The 25,965-nt window shown below is 45.4% G+C and overlaps 2 protein-coding genes across 2 annotated transcripts; both read right to left on the bottom strand.

Moving 5' to 3' along the window:
- Positions 1–12,151: 12,151 nt before the first annotated feature.
- Positions 12,152–15,640, bottom strand: LOC112308730 (uncharacterized). Its single transcript, XM_053911256.1, is given in 5 exon segments — positions 12,152–12,512; positions 14,495–14,749; positions 14,752–14,968; positions 14,970–15,022; positions 15,637–15,640. Coding segments are annotated over 4 exon segments (342 nt in total). The 3' UTR covers positions 12,152–12,512; positions 14,495–14,681.
- Positions 15,641–20,447: 4,807 nt separating this feature from the next.
- MIS12 (MIS12 kinetochore complex component) lies at positions 20,448–25,957 on the bottom strand. Its single transcript, XM_024565202.4, has 2 exons — positions 25,745–25,957; positions 20,448–22,239 (listed from the first exon to the last, which is right to left on the bottom strand). Exon 2 carries the CDS (start codon positions 22,197–22,199, stop codon positions 21,579–21,581), a length of 621 nt encoding a protein of 206 aa, XP_024420970.2. The 5' UTR covers positions 22,200–22,239; positions 25,745–25,957; the 3' UTR covers positions 20,448–21,578.
- Between the last annotated feature and the right edge of the window lie 8 nt (positions 25,958–25,965).

Genomic DNA, 25,965 nt, shown 5'->3' with positions numbered 1-25,965 from the left:
TTAGTGCCCCATAACTTGTTCTGCTGCTACTGTTGCTGCCACTGAGGATGTCACCACTGTTAGCAGCCATGGGTGGCAGAGGATTTAGCCACCTGTGGAGTGAGCTGAGGCACAGAGAAGAATCGTGAGTTACATGGGGAAGGAGAGGCAGAGCCAGGACACAGATGCAAACTTCCTGGAGCCAGGTCAGGACCTGTGCCCGGCAGGGTCAGAGCGTCCTTCTCCATGAGAGGCTGGGGCAGGCTGCAGTGGGTGCTCTGGTCCCTCCTGACCTCTCTCAGTGATCAGGGCCTCTGCTTCCTGGTTCTTCCTACTTGGAGGACCCCAGCGTCAGTGCCCTGGCTCCTGCCCACCCTGCTCACCAGCCTCAACCTCCTTACCTGCTTCCCACAGTCCAGTCTCTCCCATTCCACTACCTCTCCAGTTCCAAGTGGACCTTTCATACAGGGTTCCCCTCCACCATGGTGCTGGAACGATATGACCCTGAGTCCTGGGATCCCTCCAGGACTTAGAAAGAACTTGAAACTCTTGCCTGACATATGGACAGAGCTGGAAAGAGAGGCTTACTGAGTCGATGTGCAGTAGTCAGGAGGGAGTGATATGTGACCTTTCAGTAGGGACACGTGAATCCAGGGATGAATACCTTACAGTTTCCTGCTGTGTCAGTTGTTAACAAGGGAGGAGAGACAGGACTCAGTCATTCAACAAACGTTTACCCACTGCCAACTATGTGCTGGCTCCAGTTGGGATGGTCACTGAACAAGACAGAGAAGGCCTTGCCCTTGGGATGATGACATCCTGGTGGGTTGAGACCTAAATAAATAATTAAAAAATTAGTGACCAAAAACATAAAGCACTGTGGGAAAACACACTAGACCACGTGAGAGTGTAACTTAGGCTACTATACAACAGGTCGTCTAGGAAGGTGTGTCTTGGGAGGTGTCACTGAGGCAGCCACATCTGAGCTGAGACCTGAGTGACAAGAAGGGTTCTGGTGGGTGGACACTGTGACAGAGCCCTACAGGAACAGAAGCAGAGAGGAGCAAGCACCCTGCACCTCCACATGACAAATTGGAGATCAGTGTGGTGGAGCTCAATGACTGCAGCAAAGAGAGGAAGTGGATGGGGTCACACAACAGACAGAGGTTTCCTGGGGCCCATCAACCATGTTGCCCTGTGTGGAGTTTGGATTTTGTTCCAAGTGCAATGACAGTGTCTTAGAGGGTCTTACCTGTAAAACGAGAGTGATTGAGTTTCATGCAGATGTCTCTGCCTGCTGGGTAAGAATGGGTGATAAGAAGTTAGGAGTGAAATCAGAAAGACGAGTCTAAAGGCCCTTGCTATAGGGCAGGCAGGAGCTGATGGAGGCTTGACTAGGGAGGTAACAGTGGAGATATATAAGTTGATGGACTCAGGGACAGGTTGCAGGTAGAGTCAACAGGACTTGGTGATGGGAGAGAAAGGCAGGAGTTAGGGATGATGCCTAAGTCTGGAACATGAGGGCTCAGTGGGTGGTAGTGCCATTTACTGAGTGTGGGAAAGTGGGGAGGGGAGTTTTGGAAGACAGCTGGGAATCAAAAGTCTGTCTCGAATGGGATTTAGAAAAGGGGATGGATATAAATTTTCTCTTGGTTCAATGTAGGTCAAACTTGTGATCCATTGAGAAGACAGGCTGTGGGCTGGAGAAATGAGGATTTGGCCTCAAGATGGGGGAGGAGGAGGGAGAAGGATCTGGTTTAGGATGTGTGAGCACTACCCTGTGGATGAGTCCTGACTCATCCCTGAGGCACCCAGCTGTGTCCTCTCTCTTCTGGGTTGGGGTTTGTGGAAAAGAGCAGAGAGAGTGTGAACTGGTGTGAGAGTGTGAGTGTGATTAATTTCAATATAGATCATTCAAGGGTTAAGGCTAGGTGAGGGTTAGGGTTAGGATTAGGGTGCCCATGGGGCTCAGCAAGGCCATGAGGGTGTCAGGTGGAGAGAGACCTCACTCTCAGGATGAGTAGTTGCCTCTCACATGATATCTCCTCCTACAGGAACTGGAGCTCTGCTATCGGAGCCCTGGGAATGCCCAGCTCTTCTCTGAGTTATACATTGGCCATTTGAGGTCAAGTATCAGGCTGTACACAAGACACAAGGAAGAAGGAACTCTGGTGTGGGAGGCCGTGGTGAAATCAGGTAAAGTCAAGACAAGAGTAGGGAGCTCAGAAAGTCAGTTACAGAATGTGTGTGTGTGTGTGTGTGTGTGTGTGTGTGAGAGAGAGAGAGAGAGAGAGCTAGAGAGAGATTCCGTATTATCACAACTTGCTGATGAGAATACCCCAGAGAAGTTAATCTTTCTATTTATATAACAACTGTATTACCGGAATTTGAACTCAAGTTAATCTGACTCTAAACTCCATTCCCCTTCCCATGCACCTTCAAGTCTCCACACTGCCCTGTATTAACAGAGTTTGATATCAGCAAGGCCTGTGGCAATTTTTCTAATAACAGATTGGATGTGAGCTGAAACAATCAGAACTGGATGATAATATGATTGTATGAATTAAGCCAATTTTAAAAATACATATATTATTGATCATGCTATTACAGTTGTCCCATTTTCCCCCCTTCACTCCCCTCCGCCCTGCACACCCCCTCCCACCTATATTTCCCCCTTTTAGTTCATGTCTGTGGATCACTCATATAAGTTCTTTGGCTTCTACATTCCCTATACTATTCTTACCCTCCCCCTGTCTATTTTCTACCTACCATTTTGCTCCTTATTCTCTGTACCTTTCCCCTACTCTCTCCCTCCCACTCACCTGCTGATAACCCTCCAGGTGATCTCCATTTCTGTGGTTCTGTTCCTGTTCTAGTTGTTTACCTAGTTTGCTCTTGTTTTTGTTTTAGGTGTGGTCGTTAATAACTGTGAGTTTGCTGTCATTTTTACTGTTCATATTTTTTATCTTCTTTTTCTTAGGTAAGTCCCTTTAACATTTCATATAATAAGGGCTTGGTGATGAGGAACTTCTTTAACTTGACCTTATCTGAGAAGCACTTTATCTTCCCTTCCATTCTAAATGAAAGCTTTGCTGGATACAGTAATCTTGGATGTAGGTCCTTGCCTTTCATGACTTCAAATACTTCTTGCCAGCCCCTTCTTGCCTGTCAGGTCTCTTTGGAGAAATCAGCTGACAGTCTTATGGGAAGTCCTTTGTAGGTAACTGTCTCCTTTTCTCTTGCTGCTTCTAAGATTCTCTCTTTATCTTTAATCTTAGCTAATGTAATCATGATGTGCCTTGGTGTGTTCCTCCTTGGGTCCAGCTTCTTTGGGACTCTCTGAGCTTCCTGGACTTCCTGAAAGTCTATTTCCTTTGCCAGATTGGGGAAGCTCTCCTTCATTATTTGCCCACATAAGTTTTCAATTTTTTGCTCTTCTTCTTCCTCTTCTGGTACCCCTATAATTCGGATGTTGGAACCTTTAAAATGTCCTGAAGGTCCCTAAGCCTCTCCTTGTTTTTTTGAATTCTTGTTTCTTCATTCTTTTCTGGTTGGATGTTTCTTTCTTCCTTCAGGTCCACACCATTGATTTGAATCCCAGTTTCCTTCCCATCACTATTGGTTCCCTGTACATTTTCCTTTATTTCACTTAGCATAGCCTTCATTTTTTCATCTAATTTGTGACCAAATTCAACCAATTCTGTGAGCATCCTGATTACCAGTGTTTTGAACTGTGCATCTGATAGGTTGGCTATCTGTCCATTGCTTAGTTGTATTTTTTCTGGAGCTTTGATCTGTTCTTTTATTTGGGCCATTTTTTTGTTTTGGCACGCCTGTTATGTAACGGGGCAGAGCCTTAGGTGTTCACCAGGGCAGGGCAACCCACGTCGTATGTGGGGAAGGGGTCCAAGAGGGCCCCTCTTGCTCCATTCTCTGCCAGATTTCAGTCACTTCCTCCACTACCCACAATCAAATTAGGCCCCTCTGGTGCTGATTCCCAGGTGAGTGGGTTTGTGGACATTCTAGAACCGTGTGGGTCTCTCCAACAAACTCTCCTGTGAGGCTGGGAGTTTCTCCCACTGTTACCTCAACCCCCACAGGTGTTTTCAGTCAGTGGTTTGAGGGTTTATTTCCCCAAGCTGGAGCCCTGGGTTGCCTGGTCTGTCGCAGGGTCTGCCAGCTGCTGCCTTGCCCACCCCACTCCACAATCCGCTGCCTCACTGAGTCCACCAACCGCCATCTTGCATGAGTCCTCTCCACCCAACTGCCCATCTCCGTCCCTCCTAGCGGTCTGGATGAATGTGTCTTCTTTAACACCTTGGTTGTTGGACTTCCACACAGTTCGATTTTCAGTCAGTTCTGGTTGTTTTTTGTTTTTAAATTGTTGTTGTCCTTCTTTTGGTTGTGTGAGGAGGTACAGTGTATCTACCTACGCCTCTATCTTGACCAGAAGTCCTGAATTAAGCCAATTTTGACAATAGCGGATACTCTACCCTGGGTCACTAAGCTTTCTTCAAGGTAGGCAAGAGAGAATCAAATAATGAATTTTCAGGAATGGATGACAATTTATAGTTTTTTAAATGAGCACTAACAGCCTCAAGGACCAAAATCCCCTAAACATTCCTTGAAGGGACAGCTAACACTTGTCTACCATTGCAATAAGTTGGATCTGCCTCCTGAGCTGCTACCACAGCTTCCCAGAGCGGAGAAAGGGAACAGGTTTCACTCAGTCTCACTTGAGCACCATCGCAGGTGTGCACTAACCAGCCCCAGCATCAGGCCTGGGTTTGAATCTCACTCTGGCACTTACTTGCTGGGTGATTGTGGGAAATTACTTAACTCATTTGATTCACCAGTTCCTCATTTATAAAATGAAGACCATAATACCTAACTCGTATTATTGCAGAAAAAATTAAATTACTGATGTATGTTCTCATCTCATGAATCAGTCCTTAATAAATATAGCAGTAAGGTTATTTTTTCTCACATTAAGCCAGTCTCTTCCTCTCTTCAGTCTTAATTCTGCCCCTTACAGCTGACAGATGCTCTATCCCCATCCCCACAGTAAAGACTTTCAGATACTTGAAGACTGTAGTGGCCTCCCTTAAATTTTTTCCTATGCAAGATAAGCACCTCTAGTTTCTTCCATCATTCCTCTTACAGTTTAGTTTTTCAAAACTTTGCCAGCCCAGCACCTTGCTCAGCAGATGTGCCCATTTGAGGATGAGTCAGGATGGACTCTAAGACCAGCCAGTCAGCATGGAAGACTTGGAACTCCCCCTCCCTCCAACCACATGAACCTGATGCCCCAGCACCACAGCCAGAGCTCCCCTGTGCTTGAGCTCACCTCCCACACTGAGCCCTCACACTGAACTTGGATGGCCAAAACTCTCAGGCCTTGTCCACAGGAGCTGCTATGGACTCCCCCTTCTTTTCCTGTGCAAGTAATTGTTACACCTTTCATTCATTGTTACTGTTGTTGTTTGCTTCCCCATTGAAATTTACCCATTACTCTGAGTACTAAGATTTTCTTGATCTTGATTCTGACATCAAGTCCAAAATAAACAGTGTGAGTCTACAAGGCCAGACAAAGACAAGGAGGTAGACACTTCCACTCGGAAAAGGAGATCTCATAGATGAAGCTATCTACCAAGGACTCAGTATTTCCTCCCCCAGGGCACCGTCCAGGCCAAGACTGAAGTAACACATGTCTGCAGTGCTCAGGTACAAATTAATAACTCTCTCTGTCCCTCTGATCATAGCTTCTGGGCCTCAGTTTCCCCATATGCATGAGGAATGGACTCACCTACAACCCTTTCTCTAAATTCTGTTAGAATGAGTCTGTAATTTATCCTAAGAACCCAATATCTCAGAAGTGAGACATGTGTTGCCGTTTCAAGGCTTCCCGTTGGTGTTAATAACTACCACTGTTACAGAAGCTTCTTCCTGTCTGTTTTCCTTCAGGAGACCTCAGACCTGAAGCCTCTATGCCATGCAGGTCCCTCCATGCCATGCAGGTCAGTAGCAGCTGTTGGAGACCACAGGAGCCATGGCTGCTCTGGGGTGTGCTATCTGCTCCTGGAGGGGAGGGAGGAGAGAAACAAAGGGACTCTATCATTGCAGACTTTACAAGGGATCAGACCTTGGAGAGTGGTGTGTGCCCCAGGGCAGAGTCCTTCCCCATCCTCCTTATGCTTGCCCATGGAGACCCTGGTACCTTCCACAGAACAAGCTCCAATGCCTCCATCATGAACCCGACTCCACACCCAGCTCCAGGAGAAGGCTGGGCTAGAAGCTGACATGAGGGGGGCAGAGGTATAGACCACATGTCTGGTGGTCCGTGTTTTCACAGGGGGAGCACCCAGGGAGGCAGAGAAGGTGAGCACAGAGTTAGAGGTGGGGAATCAGAAGTAGAGGCTGTAGTGGAAGCTCTTCCTTATTTGCTGCCAAACTCATATTCACCCCCAGATGCCTCAGCCTTACTGTACATTGTGGACTGGCATCAGGAGCAGCTGATGGCTTGAGTGACTTCGGTGGAACAAGTCCTGGACAAGCTACATGGACAGGTGCTGAGTGACGAGCAGTATCAGAAGGTGCTGGCTGAGCGCACCAATCCAGACAAGATGAGGATGCTGTTCAGCTTCAGCAGCTCCTGGAGTGAGACACATAAAGAAAAACTCTACCAAGCCCTGAAGGAGACCCATCCTCACCTGATAATAGTTATCTGGGAGGGATTGGGCCATGGAGGAGAACGGGGGTGCTCCTCACCTGCTTGTAAGTCCTGACTCTCCTGACCACTCTTTGGGTCTCAGTTTCTTCACCTCTAAACAAATTACCCTCTGACCTGCCTTCTATTATGAAGTTATTGAACTTCGGCGGTGCCTTTGCTGGGCATTACATGTCCATGCCCAGGATCGCTCTGTGGCCACCCAGACTGCCTCCCTTGGCTCCCACAGGCCAGCACTCCAGGTGGGATGGCAGCATCTCAGGAATGTGCATGTGCAGCTGGCAGGACACCTGCAAACCTTGTAGAAGCCTCACCCACGATCCTCGTCCAGTGGCCACCACAGCCAGGCTGAGAGCCCTCTCTGTGCCACCCACATGCAGGGAGAATTAGGGGAAGAATGGAGCTGGTATCTCTGCCAGAGATACACCATGGAAATGGACACTTTGGAGGTTTTAAATGGCTTCTAAATAGGGGCAAAAACAGATATATTTTTACTTGTCAATGTTGAGCTTGGATTTTCTCTTAGTTCAAGTTGTGCTTTGTAGTTTTTGAAGTTTAGATGGATTCCTAGAGCCAGGAGATGGTGAAGAAGGAGGCCGCAGGGGGAATGGCATCTAGGCCTTAGTTGGGTGACTTCTGCTGTGCACAGTGATTCCATGTCTTTGCAACTGGCTTAGGCACCTCTGCCCGGTGCTCCTGGAGCACCCTGAGTCCCCCACCCCATCAGAACCCTCAGCACTTGGCATCGTCCCGACTGCTGCTCTCCTGGTCTCTCCACACCAGATGGCAAGCATCCTGCGGACAGGGGCCATGTCTCAGCAGGTCAGTGCCAGTGCCTGGGGCAGTCCCTGCCACACAGTGGGTGTGAAGTGAGGGTTTATGAATAATAATGATAAAGGGACATTCCCCAAATATATCCCTTAATTCCCCTCCTGGCCTCCAAGTGTCTTTGGAATTCGAAGATCCACCCTAGCAATAATTCCCCCGTTAATAGGCTACCCTCATTGGCCCCAGTGAATCGATAATCTTAGAATTAAACACATTGGTGTTGAGTTACCATTGTACCAATGTTGTTCTCACTGCTGAGAGCAAAGCTCCACTCAGTTTACCCCATTGCAATACTCAGCAGCCCACGTTGGTTGTTAGGAATTTGTTAGGGTTGTTAGGGTTGCAATCTGCACTCCCTCCCCACCATGTCCCCCTCCTCCCTCAGAGTCACTTCTTCCTGCCATCTACTTGGGCCTCACCCGCTTTCTTTACCCTCCCTCTGCCACACAGCTGAAGGGGTCCATTGTATGGTCTCCCCGACTATGATGCTTGTTATGAAGATTAAATGAGATACATGTATGAGCTGGGATCAGTGTTCAGCTCCAAGAGAGCACGTAGTAAGTGTTAGGCATAATCTTTCCATTTCACTGCTCATTGGGTGGGTGCAGGACACCTGTACTTGAAAAGAATGTTCTTTTCCTGAGATTCAGGGAGCTGTGGCTGCTTCTGGTCCCAGGTAGGATAAGCCTGTGCAGAAGGGAAAATATCATCAGGACTCTGCACCCAGGACTCTGGTGCTCCTCCTCCAGGGACAAGGAAGCGGGCACAATGAACTTGCTCTCTGAATGTAATCCAGACCAGCTGCCCTGTGGGCCGTTTTCTGCTGCATGTGGCAGGCACGTGACTGGGCTCTGAATTTGAAGTCCTCGGTGTTACTAAGTGACAAAAATCTGCCAGTATGTCACAGAGCCTGTTTCTTCACCACACGGCCAAGGCCCTCTTGTGAGTCCATGAGAAGCATGGAAGAGCCTTCTCAGGACAAACCTATTTGTTCCTGTTACCTTGCACTGGGCATCCCATTGAACAGGACAGAGTCCATTTATGGGTTCTAATTTAGTTCATTCTCAAGGTCAAACCCAGATTCTCCTAGAGCAGGGGTGTCAAACTCATTTTCACCAGGGGCCACATCAGCCTCGTGGTTGTCTTCCAAGGGTGAATGTAATTTTAGGACTGTATAAATGTAACTGCTCCTTAGCTATTGGCAAGGAGCTCAGCTGGCACTGCTGCCCAGTAGGAACAAGGTGCCAGGCCAGATAAAAAAAAAAGGTGGAGGGCTCGATTCAGCCTGTGGGCCTTGTGTTTGCCACCTCTGTCCTTAAGGAAGCTCTACTCTCCACAGGAAGCTAATGGTGGAGCCTGGCTGCTCAGGGCCTATCCCACACACTGTCCTCCAAGTTTTAACTCCCAGCTGGGGCTGTGATGGTTGTTGGGGCCACCTGTTCACAGGGTCATGGCAGGCAGGTGTCTGGGGTCAGCCTCACACTTCATACCATGCCATCTCTAAGTGGGGCAGGTCAGTGAGAAGCTAGAAAAATTCCTTGACAGTGGTATTGTTACAGAGCAGAGGGAGGGGGTGGTTCCTTCACGATAAATTATTACAGAAAGGATTCCCCCTTTCTGTCTCTGGAGGTTCCTTCCCCCACGCCCACCTGCTAGGTTCGCAATGCCCGCCGCCAGAGGAAAGACATCTCTCAATGCCAGAGACTGGTGAAAAGGAAAGGAATTGTTTATTTAAAAGTTACACAAACTTAGAATAATGACCTAATGTCTTCAATAAGATACTAAAGTCCTCTAGAATACCCACAGATGCACAGTCCTTCCCTCTCCCTGTGCCCAGTCTGGGGTACCGTGTCTCAGGAAAAGAAGTAGAAGTCCGTGATTCAGGCTCCCGGCACCATCAGCTGTGTGGCTGCTGCGATCTCCAGTTAATCCAAAGCCGTGCGGCACCTTCTCATGGCCCAGCAGCAAGAGTCCTTTCTCCCCTTTCTCTATGGCTGCAAAGTCTCTCCTGCTGCCTAAGCCGCGTGGCAAGAAGAAGCACTCCAAAACCTTGTGGTCCTCTCTACTCTCCTTCAGAACCGCGTGGTCCTTTTCCCCACTTCAGAACCACATGGACCTCTATCTATCTACTTGCTTCAGAGCCTCGTGGTTCTCCCATTTACTTTGGAGCTGCGTGGTCTCCTCTTCCTTCAGAGCCGCATGGTCTCCTCCCCATTCACTTTGGAGTCTCGTGGTCTCCTCTTTTCTCCCCCAAAACCTTGTGGTCCTCCTCCGTCAGCTATACCTGCCAGCATCCCTGTATTCTTCCAGCTTTACTGGGCTGCCATAGTAAGTCTGGGCAGGTGTGGCCCCATGGCATGGAGCCAATCATCTCCATGCTCTCACGCAGGCCCTGTAACCAGGGGGAGTTACTTCCCAGTCCCATCCTGGGTGGAATTTGGTCCCATCCCCCTGGCTCAAAGCATGGCCACAGCTACTTAACACATCCATGAAACCAGTTAAAGGTTATAGATATGTTAAATGACTGTGCCAGGGGTTAGCTGCAAAGCTCTTGCTACCCAAAACAGCTCTGAATGGCCCTGTTCCATGTGTCCCATCCCCCCTGGCTCAGGCTTGTGGGGGTGAAGACATCCTACATACATTTTTCTAATATTTCCTGGACACCCCGAGCTCTGGACCCCATTATAAATCCCTTCCTGGGGCCCTCCTCTTGGCTGCACCCTGCTTCAGTATGAGGGAAACAGAGACAAAATAGCTAAATGAACAGCTGAGCAATTAAAGCCAGTTAAGAAATAACAAGTCCCTCCCCTCCCTAACCAAAGCCACTTAGGAGCAGGTGGTTCACATCTCCCCTCCCCAACCAGACAGCAGGTACCTTACCTCAGTTTGTGCCGTTAGTGCCAGCCAACCCCCCAAACAATAAAGTCAGAGGAATAAAAAACATAAAACCAGTCAGATCCAGACAAATACAAGATACAGGTGGAGCTGACCAGAGAATGACTGTTACAGAGCAAGAGGGTGGGGGTGGTTCACGATAAATTATTACAGAAAGGATTCTGCCTTTCTGTCTCTGGAGGTTCCTTCTCCCCACGCCCACCTGCTAGGTTCGCAATGCCCGCCGCCAGAGGAAAGACGTCTCTCAATGCCAGAGACTGGTGAAAAGGAAAGGAATTGTTTATTCAAAAGTTACACAAACTTAGAATAATGACCTAATGTCTTCAGTAAGATACTAAAGTCCTCTAGAATACCCACAGATGCACAGTCCTTCCCTCTCCCTGTGCCCAGTCCGGGGTACCGTGTCTCAGGAAAAGAAGTAGAAGTCCGTGATTCAGGCTCCCAGCACCATCAGCTGTGTGGCTGCCGCAATCTCCAGTTAATCCAAAGCCATGTGGCACCTTCTCACGGCCCAGCAGCAAGAGTCCTTTCTCCCCTTTCTCTATGGCTGCAAAGTCTCTCCTGCTGCCTAAGCCGCGTGGCAAGAAGAAGCACTCCAAAACCTCGTGGTCCTCTTTACTCTCCTTCAGAACCGCGTGGTCCTTTTCCCTACTTCAGAACCACATGGACCTCTATCTATCTACTTGCTTCAGAGCCTCGTGGTTCACTCCTTCCTTCAGAGCTGCATGGTCTCTTCTTTCTGCCCCCATAACCTTGTGGTCCTCCCTACTCTTTGAAGCCGCGTGGTCTCTCTTCTTTCCTAAAACCTTGTGGTCCTCCCCACTACTTTGAAGCCGTGTGGTCTCTCCTTTCTATGGCTGCCGGGCCTAGGTATAAATCCCAGTGCCCATCTTCCTTTGCAGCCCCATTTCTGACTCCTCCTACAGTCAGCTACACCTGCCAGCATCCCTGTATTCTTCCAGCTTTTCTGGGCTGCCATAGTAAGTCTGGGCAGGTGTGGCCCCATGGCATGGAGCCAATCATCTCCACGCTCTCACGCAGGCCCTGTAACCAGGGGGAGTTGCTTCCCAGTCCCATCCTGGGTGGAATTTGGTCCCATCCCCCTGGCTCAAAGCATGGCCACAGCTACTTAACACATCCATGAAACCAGTTAAAGGTTATAGATATGTTAAATGACTGTGCCAGGGGTTAGCTGCAAAGCTCTTGCTACCCAAAACAGCTCTGAATGGCCCTGTTCCATGTGTCCCATCCCCCTTGGCTCAGGCCTGTGGGGGTGAAGACATCCTACATACATTTTTCTAATATTTCCTGGACACCCTGAGTCCTGGACCCCATTACAAATCCCTTCTTGGGGCCCTCCTCTTGGCTGCACCCTGCTTCATGACCCCTAACCCCACTATACCTCACTTTGACGTATCAGCATATTAAGGGTCACACCTGGGAAGCTGATGAATGTTCTGATGAGACCTCCCCTAGAACTCCCTCCTGTACACAACAGATAAAAACCCTCAAGACAAAAGACTCAGTGTGCAGTCTTTTCCTCTGCTTTTATCAGGCATGTAATTTTGAAACCAGAAAAGACACCGGCATTCCTGCTGCCTGTCACTACCAGACCCAATAAGCAATGACAGTCATTGAATCTTTTTTTTTTAATTTTTATTGTTATTCAATTACAGTTTTATGCCTTTTCTCCCCAACCCTCCACCCCACTCCGCCATTGAATCTTTATGGGCGCTTTATTCAGATGGACAGTGATCTGAGAAGATGGCGGGTTCACACCCTAACAGACCATCTTGTCTTTCCTTTCCAGGCCAAGGGTTTTATAGCAGGGAATAAACAAGGTGCGGTGAGGGCTTTGAGATTCAGGGAGGATTAGGTGAAAGAAGCTGCAACATTCCTGTCCTGGGCAGTTAGCTGTTCCCAGGGTCGGGTGGATTGTCAGGTGGTCCTCTGCCTCTTCTTGGAACACAAGGCCCGGATGCCTCTAGTTGTCCCCAGGCGGTACTCTTTAGCAGTGCCCCAGGAGGTCAGCTGTTTTCCCAGGAGCCAGGACGGGCCTTATCTGTAGTCTCTGAAACAAAATCTTTAACATATACATTACTTGCTAGGCTTATAACTTTTTACCTTAAACTAAAATTTTCCACATCTTGAGTCCCCTATCAACTGCATCTAAGAACACCCTCACAGAAACACCCAGAATGATGTTTGACCCACTATCCGGGCCCTGTGGCCCAGTCAAGCTGACACAAAATTACCATCACAAACCCCCTGACGACAGGTACCACTATCATCCTCATGTCACAAAGAAACGGAGGCAGAGAGATGGTAAGTGTTGTCCCCAAATTCTCACAGGAACTAAGTGGTGGACTTGGGACTCACCCTCTGGCAGCTGGCTCCAGAGCCCGCCCTCCTGCCCACCCCCCAGGCCTCTGTGAGGGAAAGGACTCTCTGTCACTGCACACAGGGAAATGCAAATCCACCAGGGAGAATGCTGGGGCTGCTGTGTCCTTGCTCTCTAGGGGCCCAGAAGAGGAAGCTGAAACCAGGTCGTTATCTCTTACTTTCAGACCCATTATGACTGCCTAAACCATGGGCTTCCTGGCCTCTGTGTGGGCCTGAAGTCATGATTTCATTACACTCCCTGTGGTATCCACTGAACTCCAAGAAGTTCTAATTGTCTCTTTCTGGTGGGATGCGGCCAGTTGCTGTTTTCGGGAGCTGAGTTCTGCCCCCAGCGCTTTACACCAAAGCCTGAGAGAAATGACATCAGTGTTGGGACCAGGCCCATGCATCCCACTGGGTGGGACCCACATCCTCCTGCCCCATGTTAACCACTTCCTGGGGCAGCTGGCAGTGGGACTGTCCACTCCCTTCAGAGGAACCGCCCCCCTCCCCTCTGCCGGCAGGAGTGGGAGTGTCTGGGGGCTGGGTCCCTTCAGCAGAGATCTTGACTCTTTGTTGTTCTGCACAACCAAAGTGGGCTGTGAAGGCCCAGGCATCCCTGAAATACAGCAGCTGAGGGAAAGCCTGGCTCTGAGGGTGGTGTGTGTGATGCTTGCCTAGCCCTCCCTCCTTTTCCAGGACAGCCTCCACTCCCCACACAGACTAAATGGTAGCAGGAATAGCCATGTTTATACAACTGACCCTTTTTCCCTAACCACAGAGAGGTTAGCAGGGGCCATTTTCTGGGAATAACAGAGAGAGCCAGCCTGCAACAGGAAGAACATGAAGGAAACCAACGGGCAAAGGGAAGCAGGGATGAAGGATGGAGACCACAGACTCCCTGAATGCCCCGTCTTCCAATCGCTGCTTCCACTGAGTTGCCAAAGTCACAACTCATTTGTGCCCTTGAGTTCCATGGGCATTCTGCTTCCTTTTAATTGTCCCCTTTCTTGCTTACACTAGTACCAATGTCTTTTCTGTTATTTGCAAAGAAAAGTCTAAAAAAGGAAAAGAAGGGAAAAGCACTGCACTCTGGCTCTTGCACCAGGAGATCTGTCTGTGCCAGCTCCAGGACACAGCAGGCTCCTGCTGGGGTGAGGCAGCTTCATGGGATTTTAGCCCAGACCCAGCCAGGGCTTCCACCCTCTCGCAGACCCTCTCTGAAAACCCACAGGCCAGGGTTGGTTCATTCCTTAAAGAACAGTTTGGGGGCCCTGGCTGCTGTGGCTCAGTGCATTGAGTGGGGGCCTGCGAATCAAGGGGATACCGGTTCTATTCCCAGTCTAGGGCACATGTCTAGGCTGCAGACCAGGCTCCAGGTGCGGGGTGCAAGAGTGGCAATCACACACTGATGTTTCTTTCCCTCTCTTTCTCCCTCCCTTCCCCCCTCTAAAATAAATACATTAAAATTAAAAAAAAAACAAAAAAACAAAAAAACAGTGAGCCCCTTAAAAACAAAATGATGCGTTCCCCCACACCACAAAGTGATACGGTCTGGGATATTATCCTAAATATAAACGGGGTTCAACTGCACCCTGAGATTCTAAACGTTGGGGTCTGACTGCCCTCTCTCCTAACCTTAAGGTACAAATAGTACAAATATAGAGACCCTTATTTCATTACCTCCAGCAGCTTTCGGTCGTTCCTACTGATGCACAAAGGTAGTGAGTGGCAAGCAGAGAAGAAACGACAAGCAGAGGAGAAACAAGTATTAAAAGCTAAAGCGAGTGCAGCGCGCCTCCCAAACACAAAGTGCCGAGCCCTTCTTTTCCGTTCTCCGCCCGCCCTCCCCTGTCCCTGCCTAAGCCACTCAGGCAAGCTGTAAATGGATAAAGGTCAAGAGGCAAGAGGTGATGGAGAAGGCGATGGCCAAGTAAAGATGCAGAGATGCGGGAAATGGCGGAGACAGCAGCCCTCGTCCAGTGGAGGCGCCCCTTCCTTGGTAAGAAGGAGCGCAGCGGCTCTTGCGGGGTGCTGGGCACAGACCCCTGCGCCCACTCGCGGACCAGCTTTCTCGCCCACGGCCATCGCCGACTTGGGCTTGCGGGCAGCGGAGCGTTCTTCCGCGACAGGCTTGTCAAACAGACCTTCAGGGGTCAGCGTTGGGGTCCAGGCGAATTCGCTCAGGGTCCCAAGGTTTGCCCCATAGAGCTCGTTAGCCATTGCCAAGGAGCTGGGTCGGGAAGGCCGCTTCCGGCTGGGTCCCAGCGCGATCAGCTGTGGACGCGGCTGCAGACCTATTTCTATCGCTCGGAAAGGGGTGGCGGGGCCCGGGGGCCTTGAGGCTTCTGCGGGGTTCCACGAGCTTCCCAACTCAGGCGCCGCTTTCCCCTGGCCCCTCCTTCTGCCCGCAGCCTGTTGCAGGAGTTGGCTGTCCAGGTTTCAGACCCAGGGAGGTCCGGGGCTTCTAACTGGGATGACTCCCTTGCAACAAAGTTTATTTCCATGGCAACCTGATGGAGACCACACGAGGGAGGGAGTGCGAGCTGCTAGCTGGGAACCAGGGAGGTAAAAGGAGAGCTTAGCCCTTAACAGGCTGAAATGCAGAAGGCCAGAATCCCAACTGTGCGCAGGGCTTCCTCCGGACTTTATTTCTCCTTTGTTTTTGTTTTTTTTAATCTCCAAAATTTACTCCAATAAGGTCTCATCTGCTTTTCATTCTCTCCTCACTATCCTTTTTAAAGTATATTTCATTGATTATGCTATTAGTTATCCCAATTTTTTTTCTCCTTTTTCTCCCCCTCTGCCTTGCAACCCCCTCCCACCCATATTCCCCTCCTTAGTTCATTCCCATGGATGTACATATAAATTCTTTGGCTTCTCCATTTCCCATAGTATTCTTAACCTCCCCCTGTCTATTTTGTACCTACCATTTATGCTTCTTATTCCTTGTACCTTTTTCTCCCATTCTCCCCCCCCACCCCCATAACCCTCCATGTGATCACCATTTCTGTGATTCTGTTCATGTTCTAGTTGTACGGGTAGTTGTTGTTTTTGTTTTTTAGGTTCAGTTGTTGATAGTAGTTTGTTGTCATTTTATTTATACTTTTGGTCATCTTCTTCTTCTTAGATAAGTCCCTTTAACATTTCATATAATAAGGGCTGGGTGATGATGAACTCCTTTAACTGGACCTTATCTGGGAAGCACTTTATCTGCCCTTGCATTCTAAACGAGAGCTTTGCTGGATACAGTATTCCTCAATGTAGGTCCTTGCCTTTCATGACTTTGAATATTTCTTTCCAGCCCCTTCTTGCCTGCGAGGCTTCTTTTGAGAAATCAGTAGGTAAGACTTCTGGGAACTCCTTTGTAGGTAACTGTCTCCTTTTCTTTGCTGCTTTTAAGATTCTCTCCTTATCTTTAATCTTGGGTAATGTAATTATGGTGTGCCTTAGTGTATGCTTCCTTGGATCTAATTTCTTTGGAACTCTTTGAGTTTCCTGGACTTCCTGGAAGTCTATTTCCTTTGCCAGATTAGGGAAGTTCTCCATTATTTTTTCGAACAAGTTTTCCATTTCTTTCTCTCCTCTTCTCCTTCTGGCACCCCTATGATTCAGATGGTGGAACCTTTAAAATCCCAGAGGTTCCTAAGCCTCTCCTCATGTTTTTGAATTCTTATTTCTTCATTCTGTTCTGGTTGAATGTTTCTTTCTTTCTTCTGGGCCAAATCACTGATTTAAGTCCCTGTTAACTTCCCTTCACTGTTGGTGCCCTATATATTTTGCTTTATTTCACTTTGCATAGCCTTCACTTTTTCCTCTATTTTGTGACCATACTCAACCATTTCTGTGAGCATCCTGATTATCAGTGTTTTGAACTGTGCATCTGATAGGTTGGCTATCTCTTCATCACTTAGTTCTATTTCTGGAGCTTTGATCTGTTCTTCCATTTGGGCCATAGTTTTTGGTCTCAGTGTGCCTGTTACACTCTACCTAAGGGGTGGAGCCTTAGGTATTTATCAGGGCGGGACAACCCACATCACTGCATTGTGGCACCATATGTGGGGGAGGGGTCCAAAATGCCATGTGGTTGGCTCTCAGTCAGCTTTCAGTCACTTCCACTGTTTCCCACAAGCAAATTGGCCCTTCTGGTGCTGATTCCCAGGTGTGTGGGCTTGTGTACATTTAGGACCCTGTGGGCCTCTCCAGCAAACTCTCCTGGGAGGCTGGGCATTCGCTGCTGCAATCCCTCCAGATATTTACAGCCAGAGGTTTTGAGGATTTCTTTCCCCACACTGGACTCCTAGTCTGTCTTGCTCCCCAGTTGTTCCTCCTGGTTTATCCACACAGGAATGTGGGACTTCCAGTCCACCAGCTGCTGCCTTGCTGTGCATCCTCTCCACTCCGGCTGCCCATCTTTGCCCCTCCTACCGGTCTGGATGAATGTTTCTTCAACTCCTTGGTTGTCAGACTTCCATATAGTTAGATTTTCTGGTAGTTCTGGTTTTTTGTTTCTAAATTTGTTGTCCTTCTTTGGTTGTGCAAGGAGGCAAAGTGTATCCACTTATGCCTTCATCTTGATCGGAAGACTCCTAATGATGTATCTTTTTGAGTACCTTCTCATGTGCTTATTAGACAAGTGTGTATCTTCTTTGAAGAAATCTCTCTTCAAATCCTTTACTCATTTAAAAATTGGGCTTTTCTTTCTTTTCTTTTTCTCTTTTTACAGAAAGACGGACTTTATTTCCAATTACAAAGTAACCAATTAAATGCAGTTACTGAAGTATTTTTAATCTATTTTAAAGTTCCATTACATGCATTTTAAAAATGTTATTTACTTCAGAGAGACAGAGAGAGAAGGGGGGAGAGAGAGAAAGAGAGACATTGATTTGTTGTTCCATTTATTTACAGTCATTTGTTGCTTCTTGTATGTCCCCTGACTTGGGATCGAACCTACAACCCTGGTAGTTCAGGTCAATGCTCTAACCAAGTGGACTACACAGCCAGGGCTCCATTACATACATCTTAAGTGCTCCACTACGATCATGATTTGAATGGCCCATGGAAGTATTAGCTTTCAATTGCTTGTCTTTAAGTACACCAATGTTTTTCTTTCAGTGAAAGAACAGGAAAAATATTCAGACTTCTGTTGTTCATCTATCTTTATAAAGCAAACATGCTACTAAAAGGGGAATTACATTATTTAGAATTATTAAAGGGCTGCTTTTCTTGAATTCTGAGTTCTTTAAATATATTATCAGATATGATTTGTAAACATTTTTTCCTATTCTGTCGATTTTTACTTTCTTTTTTAAAGATTTTTTTTTTTTTTAATCAATTGGTTGCCTCTCACATGCCCCTAACTGGGGACCTGGCCTGCTACCCAGGAATGTGCCCTGACTGGGAACTGAACTGGCACCCTTTTGGTTCACAGGCTGGCACTCAATCCACTGAGCAACACCAGCTGGGGCTTTTTTTTTTTTTTTAAATGAAAATAAATGAGACTTCATTGTCTAAAAACACATGATTTGTCCCCAAGAGTTTTGGGTTTTAAGATAAATTGTGTCAGTAAATGCAACAAAACTCATGGGAACGTTTTTCCTCACCATGAAGAATGTGGTTTTTTTTTTTAATTTTACTTTTTGTTGTTGAATTTATTGGAATGACATTGGTTATCTTTTAACTTTCATGATAGTGTCTAAAGTACAAAAGTTTTAAATTTTGATTATGTCATATATATACATATATATACACATTTTTCCCTTTGTTGCTTGTTTTTGGTATCATCTCTAAAAAAATATTGCCTAATTCAAGATTATAAGGATTTATACCTGTGTTTTCTTCTTGGAATTTTGTAATTTTAGCTTATACATAGGTCTTTGATTCATTTTGAGTTTACTTTTATACATGGTATTAGAGGTCCAACTTCAATCACCAGTGGCTAATGATTTATGAAATGAAGCCTCCATAAAGCCCCAAAAAGACAGAGTTTAGAAAGCTTCCACATTGGGTAACCAGAACACCTCTGCCATGCCTGAACTCCATGGGGATGAAAGCTGTTTTGGGGACCTCGTTCTATGGATCTCTTCATCTGGCCATTAAATCTTATACCCTTTGTAATAAACTGGTAATCCAGGGAGTAAACAGTTCCTGTGAGCAACTCTAGCAAGTTAGTTAAATCCAAGGAGTTCAATGGAACCTCTGATTTACAGCCCGTCAGTCAGAAGCACGTGGGCTTGTGACTGGAATTTGAAGGGTAGTCTTTGTGGGGCTGAGCCCTTAACCTGTGGAATCTGATGCTATCTCTAAGCAGATAGTATCAGACTGAGTTGAATTGTAGGACACCCAGGTGGTGCCTGAAAACTGTGTTATGGGGAAAACCCCCATCATAACTGAGAGCAGAACCTCTTACATAGTATGTCCTTACAATTCTTTTTACTTTTGTAAGATTGGTAGTAATGGCCACTCTTTTTATTAATGCCAAACTGTCTCCCAAAATGGCCCTGCTACTGCAGCCACAGGATGAGAAGTCTCTTTGAGGGTATACAGTGGGGAACAGGCATGATGTTTTAAGGGAGAGTAAACGGATAAATGCAAGGGAAACCTTGGGAACAGGTTTGCTATTATAAAATCATATAATCCAATGTAGAGAGAAACAGGAAACTGGATGAAATTGATGCTGGGTAGGAGATAGGGCAATGGAGCAGAGTAGGTAACCAAGTATTTATTATCCTGATTTCTGAATTTTTGAGGGAGAAATTTAACTATTAGAGGATAATGGGGCCAAGCAGATTAACTTGTTCCTATAGAGAGATTACTGTGACAAATGATAACCATATTAATATCCAACAATTATTAAGCACTTACTCAACATGAAGTGGACTCCTGAGGTCTAATCACTGTGGATTTCACCCTTCTACCCAAGTCTTGTTCATATTTTAACTGTATTTAGACAAACCATATTATTGCATATATAATGGGGCCAATCATGTCTCACCTGTCATTCCTTAGTAACAGTTTACATCCTTTTGAATATTTTAATGTTCTAATTTTACCAATTACATTAGTTTTCTGTTGCTACTGTAACAAACTTAGTGACTTAAAACAACAGAAATGTATTCTTAGTTCTGGAAGCCAGAAATTCAAAACAAGGGTGTCAGCAGGGCCACATTCCCTCTGGAGGTGCTAGAAGAGAATCTGCCCTTTGCCTCTTCTAGCTTTCAGTGGCTGTTGCCATTCCTGAACTTCTGGCTGAATCACTTCAATCTGCCTCTGTGGACACAATGCCTCCTTCTTCCTCTCAAATCTCTCTCTGCCTTTCTCTTATAAAAGACACTTAACAATGGATTTAGCCACCTCCCTCCCCAGATAATTCAGAATGATCTCATCTCCAGATTCTTAATTAAACCTGCAAAGATCGTTTTTCCAAATAAGGAACAGCCACAGTTTCCAGGAATCGTAACATACATGAACAAACCTTCTGGGAAATCACCATTTAACCCACTATACTAGGGGGTTTTAAATAACCTACAGATGTAAAAGAAAAAAAAAATTTTTTTAATTACATTTGGGTAAAAAGTAATATTGAAGAAGAAAACATGCCACGACATTACAGACAGCAGAAAAATAAAAACTCAAAGCCTTTAAAAACATATATATTTCATGTACAGGATTAGAAAAAGAACTCTCTGATAATAAACACATCCAGGTAAACACAGACTTCCTAAATCTATGACTATTTAATTGCAAATATTAATACCCTAGGTTTTTCTTCTACATAAAGGAAAAACTCCAAATGCTGTTATTTAGGAAGACATAGAGGGCAAGCAATAGCTTTAGAGTAACTATTGCCAAATCTTCCCTTCCCTAGGGTGACCTAACATGTTACGTGGGTTAATTACAAAAGGAAATATCAGACTCCATTGAATTTAAGCAAAAGACATAGCTAGAAATTCCCATTGAAGGTACAAAATGTTGAATGCTTATCAGTGTGAATACATAATTAAATATTAGGTACAAGGAAAATTCCAAAACTATCTGGAGTATGAAAAAAAATGGCATAAAGACCAAACAGTCAGCTAATATAAACTTTGCTATTGGGTATATTCCACGCTTCTTTTTCTGTTCCATTGAGATCTGCTTCTTTTTTGTCCAAGGTCTTCCATTGCTGGGCTCCAATATAGTAAACTGGCTAACATCATCAAGGCCTTGGTCATAGAAAGGATTTATTTTTTGAAAACAAGTTCTTTCTTCTTTACTAAAGATCATGGTTGTTTTCTTCTACTTGCTTCTTTCAACTAGTTATCAACTTCCTCATGTAAGAAAAATTATAGGGCACAAGTAAACATTCTATGTTGGCTGTCCTACAGTGTAGTAGCTGATTAATAAAGGAGCCACTCATTCAACCTTTTTGTCTCATCTAAAGAGTAAGTAAAAAGGAGCAAGGTTAAAAGGACTCATGACCAAGGTACAACTTTTACAAATATCTTTGGCCATGGAAAGCTTTATTTCTTCATCATGCCCCCAAATGAGTCTTTAATGGATCAAGAATCCCTTCCTACCTATTGGAGGACTGTAAGAAATAAATGCTTCAAAGATTTGTTCGTAGATACTTCCGGAGAGTGGACCAAAAAAGAGGAAAATGTGGAATACAAGCAAGAGTAAACAAAGAGAATCCAACAAAATATACAGTTCACTAAAATAAGAATAGTCATTGATATAAATCCCTTAGTCATTCTACATTTGACTGGCTCTTTTTACTATTTAGAAATTAAGATATTTTCAGTCTTTCGCTTTCCTTTTCCACATCGTCTCTAATATTCTGGAGTTTTCTGGAGTTCTGGACCAGGAACACCAAGCTGTCCCTAAAATCACTAGTCCCATGATTTCTGCCAACATTTTGAAGCTCATCAAACAAAGCCAATGTCTGTCTAAGTTTGGCCTGAACAATTTTTTGCTCTTCTAATTCTTCAAGAAGGGCCTGCTTAGTGCATAATTCAGTTTTATACCTCTCCTGCAACTGTTCGATTTCTTTTTGGAGAAGCTGGAATTCTTCTTCACTATAAGAATGCATTTCCTGAGATTTATCTTCTGGAAGTAAGATGTTTGGGGGAATACGCAAAATCCACTGTAAAAACAGCTGCTCCATTTTGACAAAAAGGTTATCAAAACGTCCTTTCATGAAACAAAGAAACTTCTCTGTGCATTTACGAATCTGGACTGGGCTAATCTCACAGTTTGGGATGCCATCCAGCTTCTTCAGAATAACCTGTTCAACAGCCTGCATCACTTCAAATAGGTAGTCTTGAAATGCAATGTAGATCCTGAGCATGCAAGTTTGTGGTGTGAAGCCAAAGAACTGGGCCTCATAGGTCATTGGATCGACAGACATCTTGGCTTTTTCTGCTATGTTAATTTTAATTGTGAAAAATCTGTAAATGTAAAAAAAAAAAATCACGATTAAAAAAATCATCTGAGAAAAGTAACACATCCCATTACAGATAGAAAACCTTGTTTTTTGATACCAATGCCAATTCTAGCCTCACTCACTCAAAATAGGAGGCAAACTCTCTGAGGCTCTTTCCATCAGCCTATCACCTCCCTTACCTCTCATTTATTGAGGATTCTCTGGCCTGTGGCTCAGTCTTCTGAAGTCTATTAATCATCCTAGACAATGTTCAGATTTAGACATAACCTAATCAGTGCCCTAGAGTTTCATGAGTTTCAATGGCTTCACTCTTTCAGCCACCTGCCTTTTGATACTTGTAACTTCTTTCCCCAACTGCCCTATTTTTTTTTTAATATTTTATTTATTTATCTTTAGAAAGAGGGGAAGGGAGGGAGAAAGGGAGGGAGAGAAACATCGGTGTTCAAGAGATACATCAATCAATTGCTTCTCGCACACCCACAACTGGGGACCTGGCCCACAACCCAGGCATGTGCCCTGACTAGGAATTGAATAGGTGACCTTTCAGTTCGCAGCCTGGCATTCAATCCACTGAGCCATACCAGCCAGGGCACTACTGCCCTGTTTTTTTGTCCACAACTTCCTATGATATTCTTCCAACTCATATTGTACCTTAATCACATACTCATACTATACCTTAACCATCAAGACTTTTAGCCCTCTGATCCTCTCTTCCTTGCATTCAGTCTATCCTATTTCACTTCTTCCCTATCCATTTTAGGCTCCACCATCCATCACTTCAACCACTCCCTTGCCAATGTCTTCAACTCCTTGTCCTTCCAACCTAGCCATGGAGAAAAAAAATCCCAGTTGGAAGCTGAGCAAGCCTCTTATGAGCTCTATAACTCCAACGTGTTTTTTCAAGGGTCTAGAAATCATTACTTTAGAATGTAAACATCTAGGAAAATAGCCCTCCTATCTCCTTGTCACTGTGGGAGTTTAACTTATGTACCTCTTTTTTGAGCGATAATCATGTGCTTGTCATAGAATAAGAGTTTATTCCTTCAGATAAAGACAATTAGCTAAAATAAATGGCTACCTCAAATACCAGGTGATTTTAGGATGAATTTTATGAAAGAATTTGAAGCAAATGGTATGATCAAATCTTCTTATGGGAAGACAAGATGCAGATAATCTTGAGAAATTATGTAATGGCTAAAAATGGAAAATGGTTGTAATTGCTTGACTGCATAAATAGGGTAGAATTTCTTTGTCTTTGTCATCTCACTCAAATTATCTACAATGTGTTGTAATCTGGATATGACTATTGAGTAATAAAACAACTTTCTTTTCTGTGTCTGTGGAAAAGATTCTCTGGGTTGGCAGGATTTTTATTTCCTCAACACTGCCCTATGCCTTCAGGATCAAGTTCAAACTCTTTCAACATGGCTTACAAGGATCTTCATCACCAACCCTTATTAGCCACATTCTCTCCTTAAGAACTTCGCATGTGCATAATTGAGCTGATAATACTTCCTATTTCATGGCACTCTATTTTTAGTTCATGCTAGGTCTTCTCTTACTTTTTTTTATTCTTCCACCTTTCATCTCCCATAGGAACCTACTCTAATGTCTTTTTTTAAGTTACTTATTTGAGAGAGAGGAAAAATATCGATTTATTTGTCGTTCCACTTATTTTTGCATTCATTGGTTGATTCTTGTATGTGCCCTAAGTGGGGATCAAACCTGCAACCTTGGTATAATGGGATGACACTCTAACCAACTGAGCTACCTGGCCAGGGTAATGTTTTTGACATATGCTTTTTCAGTTCATCTTTAACTTTAGTTTTTAGATATATATTCTTGAAAAATACAGTTCTGTATATGTATGTTTGTATTTTTCTTTACATTTGCAATCTCTTCATGTTGTTATACATAAGTTTACTTCATTGGTTCTGACTGAAGTATTCCAACAATGTTATCATATGTGTACACCACACTCAATGTCCATTCTCCTTGGGACAGACACCTAGTTTGCTTTCAGTACCTTACTACCAGAAATATGTCGTTTCCTGAGGAACTTGTAGAGTATTTACAAAGGAAGTAATTGCTAGCCATAGAATTTACTTATAATTTCACTAAATACTGCCAAAATGTTCTCCAGAATGCTGCAGGAGAGAGTGTCCTACACTGGTTTTCACCACCATTTGCTGTATATGAGAATTTCTCTTGTCTTTAAAGATAAGTTTATCTTTATATACTTATCCAACATTATAGTTTTTACCAATCTGGTAGATATAAAATTGTTTTACAATGTCATTTTTTAAAAAACAAAACCATCTAGTCCCACACAGGTTGGATAATGAGGGCTGAAACTACCTACCTTCCCCCAGCCCAGCAAAAACCTTGCTCTTTACATTAGCATAACATTACTATTCTGAGAGATCAGTGTATTTTCACTGTTCTAACGGCTTGAACTGCACCAAAGATGGATCAACTCTTCAATGGGAAGCATCAACAATTTGTACCCTAAGATTCTATGATGCCCTTGCCTCAGCTGTTTCTACCAATCCTGGACTGTTTTTTCTAGATCCCTACCCAATCCTAATCAAGCTCCCAAATTGAAAATCCACCTTAAACCAAACTTGCAATTCTCAAAAAATTCCGATCTTGCCTTTCTTTCCTATGACTCACACCAAAGCTCTTTGGAGGTCCGTTCTTCTCCCTTACCAGAGTAAGCAGTAAATACAGCATTGTTTTATCAACAGGTTGTGACGGTGATATTTGGGGAGTAGGCAAAGATATTTTTTAAGTGCATTTCTGTTACCACCAGTAAAACTGGGTACCACTTCATACATGTTAGCTTTTCAGGTTTCTCCTGGGAATTACCCATTCACATCCTTTTTAAAAAACACTCTCTCCACCCTTTTACTTGGTCCCTTTCTTATATATTATGAGATAAGATTGTCACTCTCTATTCCAAAAACCTTTAGCGCTTCCTTATTGTCAAGATCTGACTACTCTTTGTTCCAACCAAATCGAACTATTTTCTTTCCCTGTGATGTCTTTCCCTCAAGGAAAGATGCCGTGGCCAAATATTCTTCAAGGGTCAGTTTAAATACACTTCCTTGGTGACGCACCCCTCCTCTGAACCCCATTAGGGCCTTTCTTCGGGCACTAACCGAGTTCTATTTCAGGATATTATCACGGGCCTAACTCATCTTCTCTCCTAGCCCTGGAGTTCCTGGGGGCAGGGCGAAGATGGCTTAATCACTATTTGCAGAGTAAACACTGGAGGTGTCCAGGACGCCTCAAGGATTTGAGTTGACAGAGCCGCAGAAACCACCGGAGGAGAACTGCTTCCGGCCGGAGGACCAGCTCCCGTCGGCCCCCGCAACCCCGCTGCACGCCGGGACCTTCAGGTTGCCGGCCCCGCCGGCGAGGCAGCACCAGCGCCGGGCGATGACGCCTAACCCAGTTGCACTCCTTCCCTCTCTTCCTCTGAGAAAATGCAGCCCCGCGGCACTTACCGAAGCGACCACGAGGGTGACAAGTTCGATCGAACAGTGGCTTCCCGCCACCTCCTTTAAACCACTTCTTGCAGCCAAAGATCGGCTGCGCAGGTCGATCCCCAAAATTTCGGCCGACGCTTTCCTCAAGAAACGGCAGCAAAGGCGGGACGCTTTCCCGCTTCTGATTGGCTGACTGGACAATAGGGCGGGGACCACCTAGATTGGTGACTGAAAGGGGC

Source organism: Desmodus rotundus, chromosome 9 (genome assembly GCF_022682495.2).
Source record: "Desmodus rotundus isolate HL8 chromosome 9, HLdesRot8A.1, whole genome shotgun sequence".
Taxonomy (NCBI): Eukaryota; Metazoa; Chordata; class Mammalia; order Chiroptera; family Phyllostomidae; genus Desmodus; species Desmodus rotundus.
The sequence above is the reverse complement of the archived record's forward strand: the minus strand, read 5'-3'. Positions and strand labels throughout refer to the sequence as shown.

What these genes read in the sequence shown, in the direction of transcription:
- MIS12 (XM_024565202.4), bottom strand. Translation starts at nt 22,199, where the DNA reads ATGTCTGTCGATCCAATGACCTATGAGGCCCAGTTCTTTGGCTTCACA.